Here is a 21,619-nt window from a genome sequence, read left to right as displayed (position 1 = left end):
AGAAGGCAGCTCTCAGTCACCCAGGGCTGTGTGCTGATGAGGTTGGTACATTTTAGTCTTGATGTTGCTGCTGAAGCCAGCTAGCGGGTGAGGGTGTAGCTCTGTGGTAGAGCGCTTGCTTAGCATGTGCCAGGCCCTGGGTTCAATCCCCAGCACTGGGAAAAAAAATGTTGGAGAGATGTTGCTGCTGGCCTCTGCCAACTGCTTTCCTTTGTGTTTCCCTTTTTGTTCTTACCTTTTCTTTGTCTTGGGAAGTTTTTCGATTCTTTTATCTGCCCAAATGGCTCAATACTCAGTTATCAGTTTGCAGTGGTCACCTTTATTCATTTTTTACATATATATATGTAAAATATATAATAAATATATAAAAATATATATAAATATATTATAAATATATAAATATAAATATATATTAAATATATATTATATATATTTAAAAATATATATTTAATATAAATATATAATATTTATAATATAATATATAATATATAATATATAATATATAATATATAATATATAATATATATAATATATATAATATAAATATATATAACATATATGATATATATAATATATAAAAATATATATTTAATATATAAATATATATAATATAAATATATTATATTTAATATATATATTTTATATATATTAAATATATAAATATAAATATATAATAAATATATAAATATAAATATATATAAAATATATATATATATTTTTAGTTGTTGATGGACCTTTATTTATTTATTTATGTGTGGTGCTGAGAATCGAACCCAGGGCCTCACATGTGCTAAGCAAGCATTTTACCACTGAGCCATAACTTCAGCCCCACCTTTATTCATATTTAAGAAAACATTTCTGGGTTCATCTGTATGGCAGAACTTAATTCCAGGACCCAGCAATTCTAATGAGTCATAAACATGTACATGTGTGTTTACCAAAAGATGCACATGAGAATATTCATATAATTCTCATTACAATACTAAAGTGGAACAAACCAAGAAAAAGCAGTAGAAAAAGACAAGTTTTAGTGTATTTATACAATGGCACATCATGCAGCAATGAGGAAAGAACAATCTCAACTGTACAAACAATATACAGATTAATCTTATGAACATTGAAAGAAGCCAGTTGCAGAAGAATGCATGGTGTATGATTCCATTTATATTAAGTATGAAACCAGAGGAACTAATTTATAGTGTTAATGCTCAGGTTAGTGTCACCTTGTGGGGCCAGGCAGTGACTAGTGACTGGAAAAAGGATTGAGATGTTCCTTGATCTGGATCCTGGCCCCAGAAATGTGTGCATTTTGTGTGCATGGTTTGTGATGTATGTACTTTTTGATATGAATGTCACACCTAAATAATAATTTTAAAAGGAAAAAAATTATTTTATTTAATCTAAAAAGAGTCTGCCTTTGATCAGGACTTTGGAAATCTCAAATGGCCAAGCTACTACAATCTCCGCCCAAGTTCCTGCCCTCAGAGTGGCACATTGCTAACAAGAACCAGTACCACAGGGCAGAGGCCCAAAGGTCCCAATCAGAACGCCTAGTGGCAGAAAGCCAGAGACTTGTGGATGAAATCGATAAGACCACAAGGAAATCTCAAAGTGATGTGAACAAGAAAATTGGTAAGACCTCGTGTTTGGTATCTTCGTGTGCACATTCAGATGAAACTACTGAATTTTGGCTATACTATCATATTCAAGTGTGGCAATGTATCACTCTTGAAGTATTATGGGACACCATGTATATTCTCCTGGTTTTGAGTTTAAGCTCACTGCCCTAAGACAGTCACACAGTAACTCAGTCTGATTTTCAGTCATCCATCAGTCATCATTGATTTGATACAGATTTATTGAGGATCTGTGGATTTGTGCCCTGAGAATGATCAGAATCTCCACTTTTTAGGGGCTCCTGGTTGAAGAGGAGAATGCTGTAAAAAATTAGTGATCAGATTATAACCAGATAGGTGATGGAGTAGGGAAATTAAGGTAGGCATGGGGTAGGAACTGGAGAATTGGGAAAGTTTTCCTAGAGAGAAACATTTGAGCAGGGACTTAAAGGAAGAATAATTTTCTCTTAACAATTCCATACTTAAAAACAGTATTTAAAGGATGGTGCCCCAAATAAGTAAAACCAAAAATAAATAAAGTAAAACAAATGACATCTCCTAAACACCAAGAGATGATAGACCAGAGGCTACAACTCAAACATGTATAGTGGCCAGGTAGGTAACAAAGGGGTTGAATGTAAGACCACAGAGAGTGGTGGCAACTGGTTTTCAAGCTCTAAATTTTAATGTCATTGATACTGAATAATTTAAAAGCTTAGCCATTTATAGTGGCATTAAAAAACATCAAGGGTACAGCCACATCAATGTTTATAGCAGCTCAATTCACAATAGCTAAACTGTGGAACCAACCTAGATGCCCTTTAATAGATGAACGGATAAAGAAACTGGTATATATACACAATGGAATATTACTCAGTCTTAAAGGAGAATAAAATTATGACATTTGCAGGTAAATGGACAGAGTTGCATAATATCATGCTAAGTGAAATAAGCCAATCCCAAAAAACCAAAGTCCAAATGTTTTCTCTTATTTGTGGATGCTTATTCATAATGGGGTTTGTGGGAGACAAGGGAAGAATGGAGGAACTTTAGATTGGGCAGAGGGGAGTGAGGGGGGTAGGCAGTGTGGGGATGGGAAAAGATGGTGAAATATATGTGTAAGATTACACAAATGGTGTGACTGCATTGTGTATAACCAGAGAAATGAAAAGTCATGCTCCATACATGTACAATGAATTAAAAAGCATTCTGCTGTCATGTATAACTAATTAGAACAACAACAGAACATCTAGGGGCCAGGAGTGTAGCTTAGTGGTAGAGCATGTGCTTTGCATGTACAATGCCCTGGGTTTGATTTCCAGCATTGAAAAAAATAATAAAAAACAACAAAACAATGACAACAACAATAACAAAAATTATGTGCTTAAGAATAAATCTAACAAAAGATGTGCAAGAGTTCTACACTGAAAACTACAACTCATTGTTGTAAGACATTGAAGAGGTTATAAATAAATGCAGGGATATATAAGTTAATGGATTAGAAGAGTTGGTATTTTAAAGATGCCAATTCTCCCTAGGCTAATATATAGATTCAGTGCAATACCAATAAAAAAACTCAGCAAAATTTCTGGAGAAATTAGCAAATTTCTTCTAAATTCATGTGGAAATACAAAGGATCAAACATAGATGTTGCTAACTCCCAGAAGAATACAGCCGGAAGACTTTTACTATAGATTATAAGACCTGTTCTTACAAAAAAATGGAAATTAAGGCAAGGAAGTATAGGCAAGGACAGATAAATGGACATAGGACAAATTGACAAGGATAGTTAATAAGACATAGTGGAGAATTGAGAAATAAACCTATACATTTATGTTCATCTGATTTATGGTGAACAACACTGCAGTGTAATGGGAAAGGGATCATAAATTGACCAGTTGGACATTCATATGGAAAAATTACATCTCAAGCCTTACATCATATCATGTATTAAAAAATCAAATTGAGGTGAGTGCACATCTAAATGGGAAATGTAAATTAATAAAACTTTTAGACAAAATCTTAATGACTTGGAAAAGGAAAAGATGTCTTACCCTCAAATGGAACACACACACAAAAACATAAAAACAAAAATAATAAATGAGCCTAAATAAAGGGAACATTTGTTTATCAAAGAGTCTCCATTAAAAGACTAAGAAAACAATCCACAGAGTGCAAGAAGATATTTACAACATACATGTCTGACAGGATTTATTTGCAGAGTATGTGAAGAACTTTTAAAAATGGAGCTGGGCACAGTGGCACATTCCTATAATCCCATCAGCTCAGGAGACTGAGGCAGAAGGATCTTGAGTTCAAAGCCAGCCTCAGCAACTTAGTGAGGCCCAGTCTCTAAATAAAAAATATATTAAAAAAGGACTGGAAAAGTGACTCAGTGGTTAAGCACCTCTGGGTTCAATCCCTGATACAGGGGGAAAAAAAAAAGAACTTTTAAAAATTGAAAACAGAAAGGCAGATAGTGCAACAAAAAATGGTTAAGAACTTGACTTCTTACAAGAGAGGAAAGACAGACAGTGGACATAGGAAGAGCTGGTTGAACTTCATTAGTAATTAAGGACTTGCAAATTAAAAACAGTTTGAATGCCATTACACACCCATAATGACTGAAGTGAAAAAAGAAGAGGTGATTCAAAAGAAAGGAAAAAGAAAAACCTAAGCACTAGAAAGGATGTGGAGTTACTAGAACTCTCTTCTGGTGGAACTATAAATTGTTACAACCACTTTAGAAAGCTTTGGCAGCATCAACTAAAGTTGGACATGTACAACCTTTCACCTTGCTATTCCATTTTGAGGTACCAGAATCCATCCATCCATCCATTCCTTTATTTCATCATTCATTAAGTAGGTCCATCACATGCTAGATTTACCAGAATATAAAGTTGAAGATAATAAATGCATTTTAGTAATCAAAATAAATAAAACACAAAAGACAAGTTAATAAAATTATTCCATGTTAGCCTGGACTAAAGTGATAGTTGGAAAGATGAGGAGCAGAGGTGGTCAATAATTAGCATGCTGGTTCAGTTTAGGTAATTCATATATCTCTAAAACTGAACCAGGAGGACATACACAAGTTAAATAAATCAATTTCAAGCAATGAAATAGAAGAGGTCATCAAAAGCCTACCAACAAAGAAAAGTCTGGGACCAGGTGGGTTCTCAGCCGAGTTTTATAAAACCTTTAAAGAAGAGCTCATTCCAATACTCCTCAAAGTATTCCATGATATAGAAGAGGAGGGAACCCTCCCAAACTCATTCTATGAAGCCAATATCACCCTGATACCTAAACCAGACAGAGACACATCGAGGAAAGAAAATTTCAGACCAATATCCTTAATGAACATTGATGCAAAAATTCTCAACAAAATTTTAGCAAATCGCATACAAAAATATATTAAAAAGATAGTGCACTACAATCAAGTGGGTTTTATCCCAGGGATACAAGGTGGTTCAACATCCAGAAATCAATAAATGTCATTCACCATATCAACAGACTTAAAGTTAAGAATCACATGATTATTTTGATAGATGCAGAAAAAGCATTTGATAAAATACAGCATCTCTTCATGTTCAAAACACTAGAAAAAATAGGGATAGTGGGAACATTCCTTAACATTGTAAAGGCCATCTACGCTAAGCCCATGGCCAATATCATTCTAAATGGTGAAAAACTGAAAGCATTCCCTCTAAAAACTGGAACAAGGCAGGGATGCCCTCTTTCACCATTTCTATTCAACATCGTCCTTGAAACTCTAGCCAGAGCAATTAGACAAACCAAAGAAATCAAAGGGATACGAACAGGAAAAGAAGAACTCAAACTATCCCTGTTCTCTGATGACATGATTATATATTTAGAGGAACCCGGAAATTCCACCAGAAAACTTTTAGAACTCATAAGTGAATTCAGTAAAGTAGCAGGTTACAAGATCAATGCTCATAAATCCAATGCATTTTTATACATAAGTGATGAATCTTCAGAAAGAGAAGTTAGGAAAACTACCTCATTCACAATAGCATTGAAAAAAATAAAATACTTGGGAATCAATCTCACAAAAGAGGTGAAAGACCTCTACAATGAGAACTACAGAACACTAAAGAAAGAAATTAAAGAAAACCTTAGAAGATGGAAAGATCTCCCATGTTCTTGGATAGGCAGAATTAATACTGTCAAAATGGCCATACTATCAAAAGTGCTATACAGATTCAAAGCAATTCCAATTAAAATCCCAATGACGTACCTTACAGAAATAGAGCAAGCAATTATGAAATTCATCTGGAAGAATAAGAAACCCAGAATAGCTAAAGCAATCCTTAGCAGAAAGAGCGAAGCAGGGGGTATGGCAATACCAGATCTTCAACTCTACTACAAAGCAATAGTAACAAAAACGGCATGGTATTGGTACCAAAACAGACAGGTAGATCAATGGTACAGAATAGAGGACATGGACACAAACCCAAATAAATACAATTTTCTCACATTAGACAAAGGGCCAAAAATATACAATGGAGAAAAGATAGCCTCTTCAACAAATGGTGCTGGGAGAATTGGAAATCCATATGCAACAGAATGAAACTAAACCCCTATTTCTCAACCTGCACAAAACTCAACTCAAAATGGATCAAGGACCTTGGAATCAGACCAGAGACCCTGCATCTTATAGAAGAAAATGTAGGTCCAAATCTTCAACATGTCGGCTTAGGATCAGACTTCCGTAACAGGACTCCCATAGCACAAGAAATAAAAGTAAGAATCAATAACTGGGATAGATTCAAACTAAAAAGCTTTCTCTCAGCAAAGGAAACTATCAGCAATGTGAAGAGAGAGTCTACAGAGTGGGAGAATATCTTTGCCACTCATACTTCAGATAGAGCACTAATTTCCAGAATCTATAAAGAACTCAAAAAACTCTATACCAAGAATACAAATCATCCAATCAACAAATGGGCTAAGGAAATGAACAGACACTTTACAGAAGAAGATCTACAAGCAATCAACAGATATATGAAAAAATGTTCAACATCTCTAGTAATAAGAGAAATGCAAATCAAAACTACCATAAGATTCCATCTCACCCCAATTAGAATGGCAATTATCAAGAACACAAGCAACAATAGGTGTTGGCGAGAATGTGGGGAAAGAGGTACACTCATACATTGCTGGTGGGGTTTCAAATTAGTGCAGCCACTCTGGAAAGCAGTATGGAGATTCCTCAGAAAGCTTGGAATGGAACCACCATTTGACCTAGCTATCCCACTCCTCAGCCTATACCCAAAGGACTTAAAATCGGCATACTGCAGTGATACAGCCACATCAATGTTCATAACTGCTCAATTCACAATAACCAGATTGTGGAACCAACCTAGATGTCCTTCAATTGATGAATAGATAAAGAAAATGTGGTATATATATACAATGGAATATTATTCTGCTATAAAGAATGATAAAATTATGGCTTTTGCAGGCAAATGGATGAAATTGGAGAATATCATGCTAAGTGAGATAAGCCAATCTCAAAAATCCAAAAGACGAATGATCTTGCTGATAAGTGGATGATGATACATAATGGGGGGTGGGAGGGGTTAGTGTTAGGGTTAGGGCTAGGGAGGGTGGCAAGAATGGAGGAAGGAAGGACTGTATAGAGGGAAAAGAGGGGTGGGAGGGGTGGGGGGAAGGGAAAAAATAACAGAATGAATTGAACAACATTACCCTATGTAAATTTATGATTATACAAATGGTATGCCTTTACTCCAAGTACAAACAGAGAAACAACTTGTATCCCATTTGTTTACAATAAAAAAAAATGCAAAAAAATTAGCATGCTGGATCTATGAATTAATTTTAACAAAGGAAAACAGGGACAAAATAATAAAGGTAGGATGCATGTGGCATTTGTGGGGAATGAGAAGAGGTCCCAGTTGAAGGAAAGGGGAGCAGCATGGAGATGAGTGGAACTGAGTGGGGTGGAGGCTGGACCAGGGCTGAGGGAGACCTTGAATTTGAAAGGTTCCGTAAGTAGCTATTCAGAATTTAGGAGGCAGAGTTAGAAATCTGAGAGACATCACAGTAAGACTCAAGGAAGGTGTTGAAAGAGAAGAGAAGAGGGCAGAGAATGAAAAGGATCAAGGGGAGGGTTGGGAAACAAGAGCTCAGGTAGAAGAACAAAAAGATCAAGGTTAGGAAGTACAAAAGATGAGGGCTGTGTGGGCGAGAAAGTCCTCTGTTGTAACCAAGTTTATCTAAATGTTAAGGAGGCTGTTAGTTGAACATAAAGGAATCTGAACCGGTGACTTGACGATTTTTGGGACATTTGAACTAACAGGTCCAGTAGTGAAGAGCAGTGAAGAATGCAAGGTGGGGGTGGAAGAAAGCTACAAAGTAAGGGGTTCCTCTTTACTCTTTACGTGGTTTCCTCATGCGATGGTCTCCTCTCCCTTCTAAACTTCCTGCAAATAGCAGTAAAGGATTCATGCAAGCTGTGTCTCCAGGACAAGGAGAGAGGTGGAAGGGAACAACAGCAGCCTAGTGATGAAAAGAGGAATCTGGGAGCTAGAAAGCAATAAGTCAAGTGGAGACACACTCAGGAACTGCAGAAGGTCAGGATGGGTAGAGGACTGTGAGCAGGGAGCTGATTGGTGCTGCAGACTGATGCTGCAGAAGCTCATTCAAAGCTGTTCCCAAGTTTCCATGAAATGTTCACAGTTGGATCCATTTACTTCCAATGATGGAGCTTCAAGATAGAACCGGAAACAAGATGGGTTGAAAGTCTTTATATAAAGCCCCTTCTGTACTCCAGTAGAAAGCTCAAAGCCAAAGGACTCATTGAGAATCTACTGCTGAATGGTGATTCTTCCTGCTGGTTCCCAGGACAATGGTAGTGAAACTTCTACCCTGAGACAGGAGACAGGAAGATTTTTCTATGGAGAAAATAAACTGATCCAAAACAAAAGATCTACCAATGCTAACATTTGGGGGTTCTCCAGTGAGGTTACTGGACTCTGATCACTTTGTCCAATAAAGCATTCTGGTTGACAAGAACTGTCCTCCATGGATGGAACCACTGGTTAGCATTTTAGCACACCATTCTTAAATCAGATGAGGATCACTGTGTCAGCTCTTTGTCACTGTGATAAAAATACCTGTCAAGTACAACTTAGGGGAGAAAAAGTTTATTTTGGGCTAACTATTTCAGAGGTCCCAATCCATGCTGAGCTGATTCCATTGCTCTAGGTCTGAGGTCAGGCAGAACATAATGGCAGAAGGGCTTGGTGGAGGAAAACTTTCAGTTCATGGCAGCCTAGAAGGTGGGGGTGGGGGAGGGACAGAGTCAGAGAGAGAGAGAGAGAGAGAGAGAGAGAGAGAGAGAAAGAGAGAGAGAGAGAAAGAGAGAGAGATCATGGAACCAGGGACAAGATATAATTCCCAGGACACATACCCCCATTGACCTTCCTGTAGCCACGCCCCACCTATTTATAGTTACCACCCAATAAGCCATTCAAATTATTAGTCCATCAAGTTGATTAATCCATTGATGAATTTACAATTCTTATCATTGCCTAAAAGTCTCACTTCTGCACCTTGCTGTACTGAGAACCATGTATCCAAAGCATGAGCTTTTCAAGGGGACAATTTCCAAATCCAAACCATAACAATCACCAAACACTTAAAGAAAACCTCTAACAGAGTAGACGCCAAAACAAACAAACAAACAAGCACATGGAAACTTGGGAAATATGGAAACTTGGGAAATTGGTAAACTTGGGAATTGACTCAGTTCCTCGAGAATCAAGAAAAGATATTGTATCCATGGAAAAAGAAGAGGAATCTTGAAAAAAAGAACATTCAGTGAAAAGTTCTTGGAAACTAAAAGCACGAGAGAAGAAGAATATCTTAAACATCCAATTAAGTGTTGAAAGATAAAGTTGAAGAATCTTCAGAAAGTAGGGGTGGGAAAAGGCCAGGTGTGGTGCATGTCTATAGTCCTAACTAGTTGGGAGACTGAGGTAGGAAGATCCTTTGAACTTAGGAGTTCAAGATGAGACTGGGTGATAAGCTGAGTGAAATCCCATCTCAGAAACAGAAAACGGGGCTGGGGTTGTGGCTCTGTGGTAGAGCACTTGCCTAGCACTTGTGAGGCACTGGGTTTGATCCTCAGCACCACATAAAAATAAATAAAAGGATTTTGTTCATCTACAAATAAAAAAATAAAACAAAAACAAAACCAAAAAAATTTGAGAAAGTAGAGGAAAAAAGAAAGAAAACAAATAACAGGAGAGGAAACATAAAGGAATTAGAGAAATCCTTTGGGAGGCTTAATAGTTAATAGAAATTCCAGAAAGCGCATAGAGAAAATGGAGGGGAAGAAATCATCTGTGACAGAATTCAAGAAAATTTCCTAGAACTACACGACCTAAGTTTTCAGATTAAAAGGTCATGCCTGGTGTCTGGTACTACAAATAAAGTTGGCACTAGTGTGAAATTTTTCAACACCAAGAATACAGAGAAATTTCTAAAAGTTTTCAGAGTGGAAAAAATAGATCACATAAAAAATATCAGGAGTCAGAAGGGATTCAGACTTCTCCCCAGAAACCCTAGGAAATAGAAGAAAATGGAGTGATGCCATTGGGATTATAAATGGAAAGAATTCACAACCTATAAATTAATGCACAAATACCATCAAATGGTGAGAGCCGAATACACGTAGGTTAAGACTTGCAAGTTCTTAAAGATTTTACCTTATAGATATCCATTTCTTAGGAAGTTGTTAAAGGATGTGCTTCTGCAAGTTGAAAGGGTAATCCAAGGAGGAGGAAGAAGTGCAATCTAGGAAATGGGAGTCCAGCTCATGAGAAGGGTGAAGGGGATTCCTCAAAGCAAAGTCATAGGATGAGAACTATCCAGAAAATAGAGTCAGCCATCTGGGTAGGACCAGGAGGAGAAAGGGTTCTGGGAGAGATGTCTCCAAGGAAGAAACAAAATTAGCAGATTACTTGATGGATTGGAATATATTCAGAGGATACTTATAGTCCTGTCAGAAAGTTTGAGAAGTTAATAATAAATAAATAGAAAGTGAGGCAATGACAATAGTAATCATTTTACTGTTTCTGTGTATCCCATAATGCATTGTAAACTTCAAAAGTGCACAATAAAATGTATCTAAAAAAAAAGAGTCATTTTACAGAAGGGGAAACCAACAGTTATATGATGAATACACTATGAATTTATAATTCAAATGTCAAACTGTTCTGAATTCATTATATATTTTATAGTTTTCCTACTATAATCAGTTATCTTTTACTTAAAATGCTTAGTAAATTTGCCTTTAATTATCATGAAAAGGAAAGTGAAGCAAAAATGCAATTCTAATTGTAAAAAATATATCATAGCATAATATATATATGATTCAGGTACAAATGACATTTACATATTTACAGAAATATGACTAAACAATAAGTTATTATTTAATGAAATGGTGATACAAATACATTGCGAGAGGAAAGGACCATGTTGTTTGAGTTGGTTAAAAGCAAACCATGTCAGATGTGGTGCACACACCTATAATCCCAGCTACTCCAATAGCTACACCAATTTGAGGCCAGCCTGGGCAACTTACTAAGAACATGTCTCAAAATAAGAAATTAAAAGAACTGAAGATGCACCTCAGTGGTAAAGTATCCTGGGTTCAATATCCAGGATACTTAAAAAAAAAAAAAAAAAAAAGCAAACAAACAAAAAATCTCCCCCCCCTCAAAAAAAAAAAAAAAAAAAAAAAAAAAAAAAAAACCCAAAGCAAAGGAAAAAGTAAAGAAAATCATTATCTTTCATCATAGGAAATCAATAGATTAAATATTAAACTAATAATGAATAAATATCAGTGTAAGCAAATACTAGAAGAAATAATAAAAGTGTTTAAAATAGTGGTTCCCTGAGAGTGGGAATGGGTTAGAGAATTATACTTTGTAATACTATTTGACTTTTCAGGCAATATACATTTATATCCTTGATAAAATGAAAAGTTATTCCAAAGAGTGGGCATTGAAGAATTAGTGAGTGTAGAATGATAAATCTGATGTTTAATGTGAGAAGATCTATCTTCCTTTCTGTTAATGAATATTTGTAAGGATAAAAAGATGCTCCAGGACAGGGCTGGAGTTGTGGTTCTGTGGAAGAGCTCTTGCCTATTGCCTAACATGTGGCTGGCCCTGGGTTCCATCCCCAACACTGCAAAAACAAAGAAAAAAGCTAACAACAGAGAGTAATATGCAAGAAAAATACCACCCTCTGTAGGAAGGAAAAATGGTGACCTTCTTGAAAGTCCATTAACTCTGGCGTGACTTCTCTGTGTGCTTCAGAACAGAGACTTGAGGAAGTCAGGTTCTGGAAGAAGGAATTAGATGACAAACTTGAGCAGCTTGTGAATGAAACTGAGGATCTACTCAATTATAAGACACGAGTGGAAAAAGCTCTGGAGAGCTTTAAGGAGCCCTTATTCATCACCGAGAGGTGCCTGGCTTACAGGTAGGAGGGGAGGTTCCTCAACCTTCTGCTCTGAGATGGTGGGTTGGAGTGATGCAGATGAGCAGGTGTTCCTTTAGTACCTGAAATGCCCCAGTATGCCCATGGGCATGTGGGAGAAGCACTGGGTTTGGTTCCTGTCTAAACTCTGCTCTTAACTAACTTATTATAAGTTAGGACTAAATTTGTCTGTGAATATCAGAAAACTGCAAAATAACATTAAACTCAAAATAGTTTCTGTCTTACATTTAAGGAAGGTAGAGGTGGTCAGTTCAGGTTGGCATGATGTGCCACAGTTTGAAGGTTCCAGGCTTTTTTCTATTTTGTTGCTCTTCTGCCCATGGTTTTAGCTCCCCAGGTTACCTCATGATTTAAGATGGCAGCTGGAGATCCAGCCATTATATCTACACTCCCTAGCAGGTAAGAATAAGTAGGATTTGGCATTCACCATTTCTCCTTGCATGCCACTGACCAGAACTTAATCACGTGGGCACATAGGTAGAAGCTAAGAAATGGTTGTGTTTATTTCAGACAATTAGAAGCTTGGTCAAAAAAAAAAAAATTAGGGTTTCTATTGCCAAAGAAGAAGGTGAGCATAGATACTATACCTCCTGGGAAACAGTAAGTCTGCTGTGAGACATGGAGCCACAGAGGCACTTTGTAATCCATAGATCACTATACATACATACCTTTTTATTACTATTTTCCTTCTGTAAATCTGAGTCAGATGATCCCCTCTACTCTGGGTGATGCCAATTTCTAGACCTGATCCCTGTTGCAGTCCTAGCTGGAGCACCCCACCAGGCCTTCTTGCTGCAAGTATAGACCCTGTTAATCTAGCCTATTCTCCACATTGGCTATGGAGTAAATTTTTCCAAATGCAGGTTTGTATAAGTCACCCCCATGCTTAAAATCTTTTAACTGGATTCCCATGCCCCGATAGCTTCAAGATAAAGTTCAAGCTTCTTGCCTTAGCAAACAAAGTTCATCTTGCCAAGTTCCCCAGTGACCTCTCCAGGCCCATATCGCATCCCCAGTGTGGGGAAGGGCTTAGGAGTTCGGAGTTGCTTGCAGTTTCCCAGATGCACCCTTCCCTATTCCCTCCACCATCCAGGCCTGTGCAGCGACCAGGCAGCAACCTCCCAGCCAGATTTAGAGGTGTGTGAAGCAAAGGTGAATGGCAGCTGACAGGTTTGCCCAAGTCCACCACCAATTTGCTCATGTCTAATCCTGATTATAATGTAGAGGCTGTTAAATGTATTTAGGATGTACTTACTATGTGCCAGGTACTGTACTCTATCCTTTTTTATCTCATTTGCTGCTTGATTTAACCCTCTGAAGTACTAATAGTTATCCCCATTTTACAAAACAGGAAACTAAGGCACAGATGATTTATGCAAGTGGTTAGGAGAGCTTTCCTCACAACCACTATCATGCAGGATAGAAAAGAATAAAGCTTGAGGCAGTGGAATAGGTTTTTGGGAATGGAGAAGCATAGTGATTAAAATCATATATAATCCCAGTTTGTGACATTGGGCAAGTTGCTTAACCTGTCTGAGACTCATTTTCCTGATCTGTACTTGATAAGGTTAAGCAGGAATATTTATATAAAAACCCAGTGCCTGTCACTGTACTCAGTGCTCACTGAAGTAATATTAACTCAATATCATAACAATATTTATTAAAATGTTTGTTATAATAAAACATCTTCCTAGATTCAATTCCTTGTCAAAAAACAAAGGCTAGGATCAAGGAAGGAAACACGTCAGAAATTCTAAATCAACAAGACCATGTTTCCACGTATGCAGTGTTGCATGCCTGTAATCACAGTGACTTAAGAGGCTGAGGCAGGAGGATCACATGTTTGAGGCCAGCCTCAGCAACTTAGTGAGACCCTCAGCAACTTAATGAGATCATGCCTCAAAATAAAAAATAAAAGGCCGAGGATATAATTCAGTGATAATAGGTAAAAGGAACAGGCTTCAGGACCAAGAGCCAAATTAAGATGGAAAAAGTCCACTTGACATTTTTCAGACCCAGTGACCATTCCCCAGTCGATTGTTCTTCCTTGGGTTTTGGGTATTTTGAAGTGGCACAGATACCAACTAGTGTCCATCCTCAAGTGTGTCACTCAGAAGGATCTGGTGATACTCCAGTCAGTTGTCCAGGCACCTTTACAGGTCCTGACATGAACAGATATTAAGCTGCCCCTGTGTGTGCTGGCTGACTGGCCTTTCCCCCTGGCCAGGGAGAATCGTGTGGGGATTGACCTGGTGAATGATGAAGTGGACCAGGAGTTGCAGAAGGAGGCCGAGATCATCCGGGGTGTCATGGCCCTGTTGACCCGCACCCAGGAGGAGATGTCAGAGCAGATCAGGTATCACCTTCCGGGCCTGCCCTCCAAACCTCCACCGAGAATTTTGAGAAGCAGCAGTGCCCACCAAGCCTGGCTCCAGAGAAATGGGGTTGACCACTTCCACACACAACCTGCCTCCCGCTGGGGTGGTGAATGGAGGCGGGCTGATGAACTGGAGGACATTGGGGCTCACTGCTGTCAGGGCTGACCCCTTATACAGTTTGCCACGTGGTGACATCAGAAAAAGTCACCATGGAAGGGAGGATCTTGAAGTCCAGGTTTGGTTATGTCAAGTCGCCAAACATCAAATGGCCATGTGGGATGGTTGGTGGGATGGGAGGTGGGGACGGAAGTGAGGCCACCCTGTCCTGGACCTGGCTTCAACTTCAATTTTCCAGGGTCTCCCAAGAAACTATAGGTGCCACTTGGGTCTTCCAGAGTGAGAAACCCACCTTACCCTCTTCCTTCAGGCTGAACCGCTCTGCCAAGTACAATCTGGAAAAGGATTTGAAGGATAAGTTTGTGGCCCTGACCATCGACGACATCTGCTTCTCACTCAACAATAACTCACCAAACATCAGATATTCTGAAAATGTTGTGAGGATCGAACCCAAGTAAGTAGGACCCTGATGCTGGCTTGGTCCCTGCTGGTAATATCCCAGAGTCCCTCAGCCAGGCAGGAACGACAAAGCACCGGAATACAGCACCCAGAGGTCCCCCCCCCCCCCGCTGAAAAAGTCCTATATAACACCTTTTTTTTAACTATTCATGTTTTTAACAAGTAAAAGATCCTAAAAACATAAAAGGTGAGTTAGTAATTTCCCTCTACCTTTCTTTTTCTATTTTCCACCCTCAGAGATAACCAGTGTTACCTGTAGGTTCATACAAATAGAAGTATACATGCTCACACACACAAGTACATTTGTTTAGTTTGCAAGGATGAAAATATACTATACACCTCTTCTATAACATCTAACTTGCAATTTTCAGTTAATATTAAGTCACAGACCTACCTCATTCTAATTTAAAAAATCTTTTTGAAGTAACTGTACATACAGAAAGTGCACAAATTATCTCTGTACAGTTAAATGAATTGTATTATAATAATACAATAATATCTTTTTGCTGTATAACAGTTTACTCCAGAATTTAGCAGCTTGAAACAATAAACATTATTTTTTTTATGGTTTCAGTAGGTTGAAATCTGAGGCACTGCTTAGCTGGTTGCCTCTGTTTAACATCTCCCAAGGTTGAGGTCAAGCTGTTGGGGCTGCAGCCCATCTGAAGGTCCACTTCCAAGATGACTTGTGATGGCTGGCCTGGGTTCCTTGCCACGTGAGCTTCTCCATGGGACAGTCTTATGACTTGACAGCTGGATTCTCCCATATTGAGTGATCTAAAAGAAAGACAGGGGGAGGTAGAGGGGGAGAGAGAGAATCCAAGACAGAGGCCACAGTCCTTTTTATACCCTAATCCCAGGATTGACATCTCATCTTTCTATTTGTGAGAAACAGGCCAATAGTTTTCTTCCATACTTAAGGTGAAGAGACGACATGAAGATGTTGGTTACCAGGAGGCAGGGGTCACTGGGGATCAGCTCAGAGGCTGCCTCCATTCACAAAGTGAACAATCCTCATATAACCAACCACCAGGGCAGAAAAGAAAACATTACTACCCCTCCACCACCACAGAAACCCTTTTAGTCCCCTTCTGATCAATACTTTTTCTCTTTCCTAAATATAACCTCTCCTCCTGTCTTCTAAAAGATTTGTTTTGTCTGTTTTTTATTAAACAGTATCAGTTTTCTTCCAATTAACATTGTTTTGAGATTCATCAATGTTGTCAACAATTCCTCATCAAACTAGCAATTTATCCTTTTTTTTTTGTATCTGGGCTCATGGTTTTCCTGTTATCCAGTTTGTTACAAACCATTACTATTTATTATTCTGATGCTCAATTTGTTTCTAGATGTGTGATCTAGACCAAGTTACTTCATTTTTCTGAGACTCAGTTTTCTTCCTCAAAGAAGGGATTATATAAATTAGCTCACTAGGCTGTTGTGAGAATTAAATGAGGTAATGTCTATGAGTGCCTGTCCAGTGGGAGGTTTCCTAAAGATATTGCCATTGACAGACCACTGTTCTCTCTCTCCCTAGAGACGAGGAAGAACATTCTAGGTGCTTCTGATGGTGAAGGTAGACTTAATTTCCAGAGCATTTCCAGGCCTTGTCCCCCTCCCCGCCCGCCTTCCCCAGCCCAGATGGGCTGTGAGTGAGTGAATGTGTGGGTTGCATTTCAGCTCAGTGAGTCTGGAAGACTGGTTGGACTTCTCCAACACCAACGTGGAGAAGGCTGACAAGCAGCGGAACAATTCCCTGGCCCTGAAGGCCCTGGTGGACCGCATCCTATCTCAGACAACCAGCGACTTGCGCAGGCAGTGTGATGTGGTAGACACGGCATTCAAGAATGGGCTGAAGGAGATCAAGGACGCCAGGGACAAGATGGCTATTCATCTGGCCAAGGTGAGGCCCTGGTGGGTGGGGGACAAAGAGGAGTGGATTTGGGAGGTTTTGCCATGCAACCAAGAATGCCATCTGGGCCAGGCTACTGCACACCTGAGCTTGTGATACCGGTTTAACTCATAAGTAAGGGTTATTTGCATCTCTTCAGCTTAGCAGCAGGCTTTGGGTTTTGGGGGACTGGAGTGGAACTTTTCCCCACTCTGGTTTTCCACTGTCACTCACTGCTGCAGAGATAGGAGGAACAGAGCACAGAGGTAGGAGTTGGGAGGCTTGGGGGTCTGGCCGCAGCCATGCCTAGTTCTCTGACCTTGGCACCCCAGGCAGAATAGACGGGATGTGGAGATATGTCCTGCCTGGCCTCAGGCATCTTTTATGACTCTGAACTCCCATGAGTGGATGTAACCAATTTCTTCAAACCCAGCTGTCACTCTGGGTCTCTGGTCAGTTGTCCCTTCCATTATCCTGGTGTGCTGGTAAACTAGCTTTTGGGGTGGAGAACAAGAAAAAAAAAAAGGCTCTGAGTTGCGGAATTTTCAGATTTCCACGGCATAAATATTCCCACTGTGGTCAATTTAACAATGGACGGACACAGTTGATGAATATTTACCAACCAGAACCCATGTGACTGGTGCCAGCACAACTTCCTCACCACCCGGGATCCTGGATCCTGATGACCAGCACTGCCCCTCTTCCCCCGACAGGCTAAGCTCTGGGACACTGGGAAGCCATTTAGAGGAACAGTGCTACATTTGGACTGAGGAGATGGGGACCCAAACTCCAGTCTAGTGATAGCTAGCTGGGTGCCTTTAACAGACCCCTCAAGCTTTCTGAGCCCCTTGCCTCAAATTGAACATGGGAATGATGAGGGGCTCTGCATTTGAGAGAAGCAGAATCTAGGGAAGCAGAGTCCAATGGAAATACAGTATAAGTCACACATGTCGTTTTACATTTTCAAGTAACCACTTTAAAAAAAGCAAAAAGAAACAGGTAAAATCAATCGTTATATTTTATTTAACCGTCTCTATAAAAAACTTATCGCTTCAACGTATCATCAACATAACTAGTGATATATTTTAATTTTGGGGGGCGGGTAGGGAGTGCTGGGGTTTTAGTCCTGGGGTTCTTTACCACTGAGCTACATCATCAGTACTTTTTCATTTTTATATTGAGACAGGGTCTTGCTAAGTTGCTCAGGTTCTCACTAAAGTTGCTGAGGCTGACCTTGAATTTACAGTCCTCCTGCCTCAGCCTCCTGAGTCACTGGGATTACAGACATGCACCACTGTGCCAGGTTATTTTACTTTTTTAAAAACACTAAGCCTTTGAAATAAGAGGTGTATAACCATCCCTTGATATTTGCAGGGACTTGTTCCAGGAACTTCCTTACATACCAAAATCTGTGGATGCTCAGGGGTTTTATATAAAGTGATATAGAATTTGCACCTATTCTACATACTGGTATGGGGCACAACTTAAGAGCAGACCAATCACCACTGAGAAGTCCAAATTTGAGAGTCTTTATTAAGCTGGCTGACTGACTGTCTCACACAATGCCCCCAAAAATGGCTATTGGGAGAACAGCCCTGACCATAGGGTTGCAGGGGTTCTTATACCAAAAATCACATCAGTCATAAGTGTCTGTTACTACGATTCAAAATTACAGACTAACATCGTGAGATGATCAACAGAGGGGGAAGTGGGTCAAAATGACCCTTACCTAGGTACAAACTAAAGAATGATTGCTAACATCCACACAGTCACCATTCACATGGTACATTATTTAGGAGCAATAGGAATCAAAAGAGAGCCATTACATAAGAATTGTCATTTTGTATTGCTAAACATGTCATGCTAAGTAACTGATGATGGGTACAGAGGCAGGGTGTTCCCATGGGAGAAACTTATTTCCTACATAACATGGAGTCTCAGAGCAAAATGGAGTCTGTTTCATCATTTTCTTTACAGTCTGGCCTATAACATTCTCATGGAGCCAGATCTGTCAACCCAACACACATACATCTCATACACTTCAAATCATCTTTAGATTAGTTATAATCCATAGTGTTATAATGCTATGTAAATAGCTATTATGCTTTATGGTTTAGGGGATAATGACAATAAAAAAGTCTATGCATATTCAGTATAGACGCAGTTGTTTTTCAAATATTTTCTATCCATGGTTGGTTAAATTGGTGGATGCAGAACCTGAGGATGCAGAGGACTGACTGTCATTTGACACTAGCAAAACAGCTCAGTTAGGGCTAGGCACATTTCACATGCTCGGTGATCACAGGTGACCAGTGGCTACTCATGTAAGAGGGATGGGCTTAGAGACTGTGGGCACCAAAATTATTTAATCTGAAATTATTTTAAGAGAAAGAGTATTTTTTTTTAAAGTGGGATTTCAGGGCTGGGGTTGTGGCTCAGTGGTACAGTGCTTGCCTAGCACGTGTGAGGCATTGGGTTTGATTCTCAGTATTACATGTAAATAAACAAATAAAATAAAGGTCTATCAATAAATAAAAAATATATTATTTAAAAAGTGGGATTTCATCAAATGCAAAGGCCTAGAAATTAATAGGGAAAGTCACTTAGGTTTCCTAAGAGCTAAAAAATTAAAAATCCAATCAAGAGACCTAGCCACCTGGATGGGGGTGGCATTGATATGTGAACTGAAGGATTAGGGAATGTGTACTTTGAATAACTCTGAGACCCTTCAGGCCACCAACCTAGGTTTTATGAGAAAAGAGTCTGCCTGGCTGTCATCTTGCCAGAAGCCTCCTTGGTCATAGAAGACTCACCAAGCTCCAAAGAAAACCTCCAAATTAAACCCAGGGTAACCTCCACTTTGTTTGCAATGACACAGTTGTTTCCTTATTGGGCAAAATACATTTTAACCTCAGGCAGATTTACAATTAAGTCTAGGCATTTTTAAAGTAATGTAGTACAGAGGTCAGCGAAATTTTTTGATTAAAAGGTCAAATTGGAAGTATTTTAGGCTTTCCAGGCCAAGAGGCAAAAAAATAAAGGATATTATGTTGATATTTAGGAAGGGAGAAAATAAATTTCTACAAATTCTTCACTTATGAAATTAAAATATAGTAATAATAATAATTAAGTATGTTTTTTTTTTTTGTAATACAGGTCTATTAAGAAGAAGAAGGGAATTCTGTTTTGGGGAGAAATGTAGCATCTTGCTTTTTTGGGATTCAAATTTAGTGTTTCCTATAAAATATTTTGCAAATATTCATCTGTTAATGCTGATCTGTAGTGAGACTTTACATAATTCATCTTTGGAAATATCTTTGCATTCAGATAGGTACTGCCAATTTATACTTACAAGTTATGAGCATATGATTTTTAATTGAATGTATACTTGGAAGGCATTTATAGAATGCTCTGAGATTCTTCTGGTATTTACTTTTTAGCATGCCATTCATTACTTTTCAGATTAATCACTTCCCATTGAAGATGAGGTAGAAGCTCCTTAACTGAACAAGTTAAGTGGATTTTGAAATATGGAAATTTCCTTTGGACTTGCTGTGAGGTCCAAGAAAACACTGCTGGAATTTGGAGAATATTTGTTGCAAATTTCTGTGGGAATGGAGGTCTTGTTTCTTGTTTTAACATTTGCTAGCACAGGAAGTATATAAAGCAGGGCATCACTTGTAATTAAAATCACAGTTAGTTGTTGAAATAATTTTACTGCATTATAAGCTTTGCACCTAAATGCTGTCTTACCTTGCAATTTTAAGTTGGAACCCTCAAGAAATATTATTAAGTCTGTGGCAAAAGTTAATTTTAGCATTTGATAATAGTTTTTAAGGGTGATATTTTTTGGGGGGGCGTTTTTTTGGGAAAAATTTCAATCTGGTCCTGAGCTAAAATAAATCACAAGAGAATTTTACCACTGCTGAGACATTGAATTGCTGAGTGGTAGGACATACCAGCATATTCAACTTCTATTTCTGACAGAAATTCACAGAAGTATAATTGTTGAGTCTGTGAGAGCTAATGGAGTTCACTGTTGCTGATGCTGGCTCAATATCACATGACAGATCCAAATATTTTCTTACAAGTTCCTTCTGATGAACACATGATAGGCTTTAAAAAACATTTTTTTATAAACTCTGTAAATTCGTTCAACCAAGGCTTTTTCTGTTCAACACCACTTCTTAGCAGATTCCACTTCACGTTGTACTTAATTAGCATTTTCTCTACCTTTTGGAAATATTTATTTCATGCAGAATATTCATAGAGCTAATTATCTAGTTATTTCAAGCTCAGCATTGACTCCTTGAATAAACAACACTAAGCAGTATCAAAACACCTGTCAACTCATTAAGAACAAAGGAGGACCATCCCCAAATGACTTGCCTTTTTTTCTTCATTATTGAGCATCTCTAGGCCCTTAACACTTTGCAACTATGCTGTAGAGAGACTAATGGTCTTAAATAAGTTTGTATTCTCTGGACACACTTGCTTGGTCACTGCCGTTAAACATGATTTCATTAGGTAGAAAATGGCTTTCCTTGCTTGGCTAACGAATGAGCCATTGGGAACTTTAATCTGATTGCAGCCTCATTTTCATT

The 21,619-nt window shown here is 38.6% G+C and overlaps 1 protein-coding gene across 2 annotated transcripts in view; it reads left to right on the top strand.

Annotated features, from left to right (window-relative positions):
- Nucleotides 1–21,619, top strand: part of Tekt1 (tektin 1) — a 40,205-nt gene that overhangs the window by 5,093 nt on the left and 13,493 nt on the right. For both annotated transcript variants that reach the window (XM_047547614.1, XM_047547615.1), the window contains 5 exons: nt 1,426–1,632; nt 11,987–12,152; nt 14,398–14,526; nt 14,976–15,119; nt 16,805–17,027. In XM_047547614.1, coding sequence (XP_047403570.1) covers nt 1,443–1,632; nt 11,987–12,152; nt 14,398–14,526; nt 14,976–15,119; nt 16,805–17,027 — 852 coding nt within the window. In that variant the 5' untranslated portion in view covers nt 1,426–1,442. The remainder of the gene's footprint in view (nt 1–1,425; nt 1,633–11,986; nt 12,153–14,397; nt 14,527–14,975; nt 15,120–16,804; nt 17,028–21,619) is intronic.

This window comes from Sciurus carolinensis, chromosome 3 (genome assembly GCF_902686445.1).
Source record: "Sciurus carolinensis chromosome 3, mSciCar1.2, whole genome shotgun sequence".
NCBI lineage: Eukaryota > Metazoa > Chordata > Mammalia > Rodentia > Sciuridae > Sciurus > Sciurus carolinensis.
This window is presented reverse-complemented; position numbering and strand designations above follow the sequence as displayed.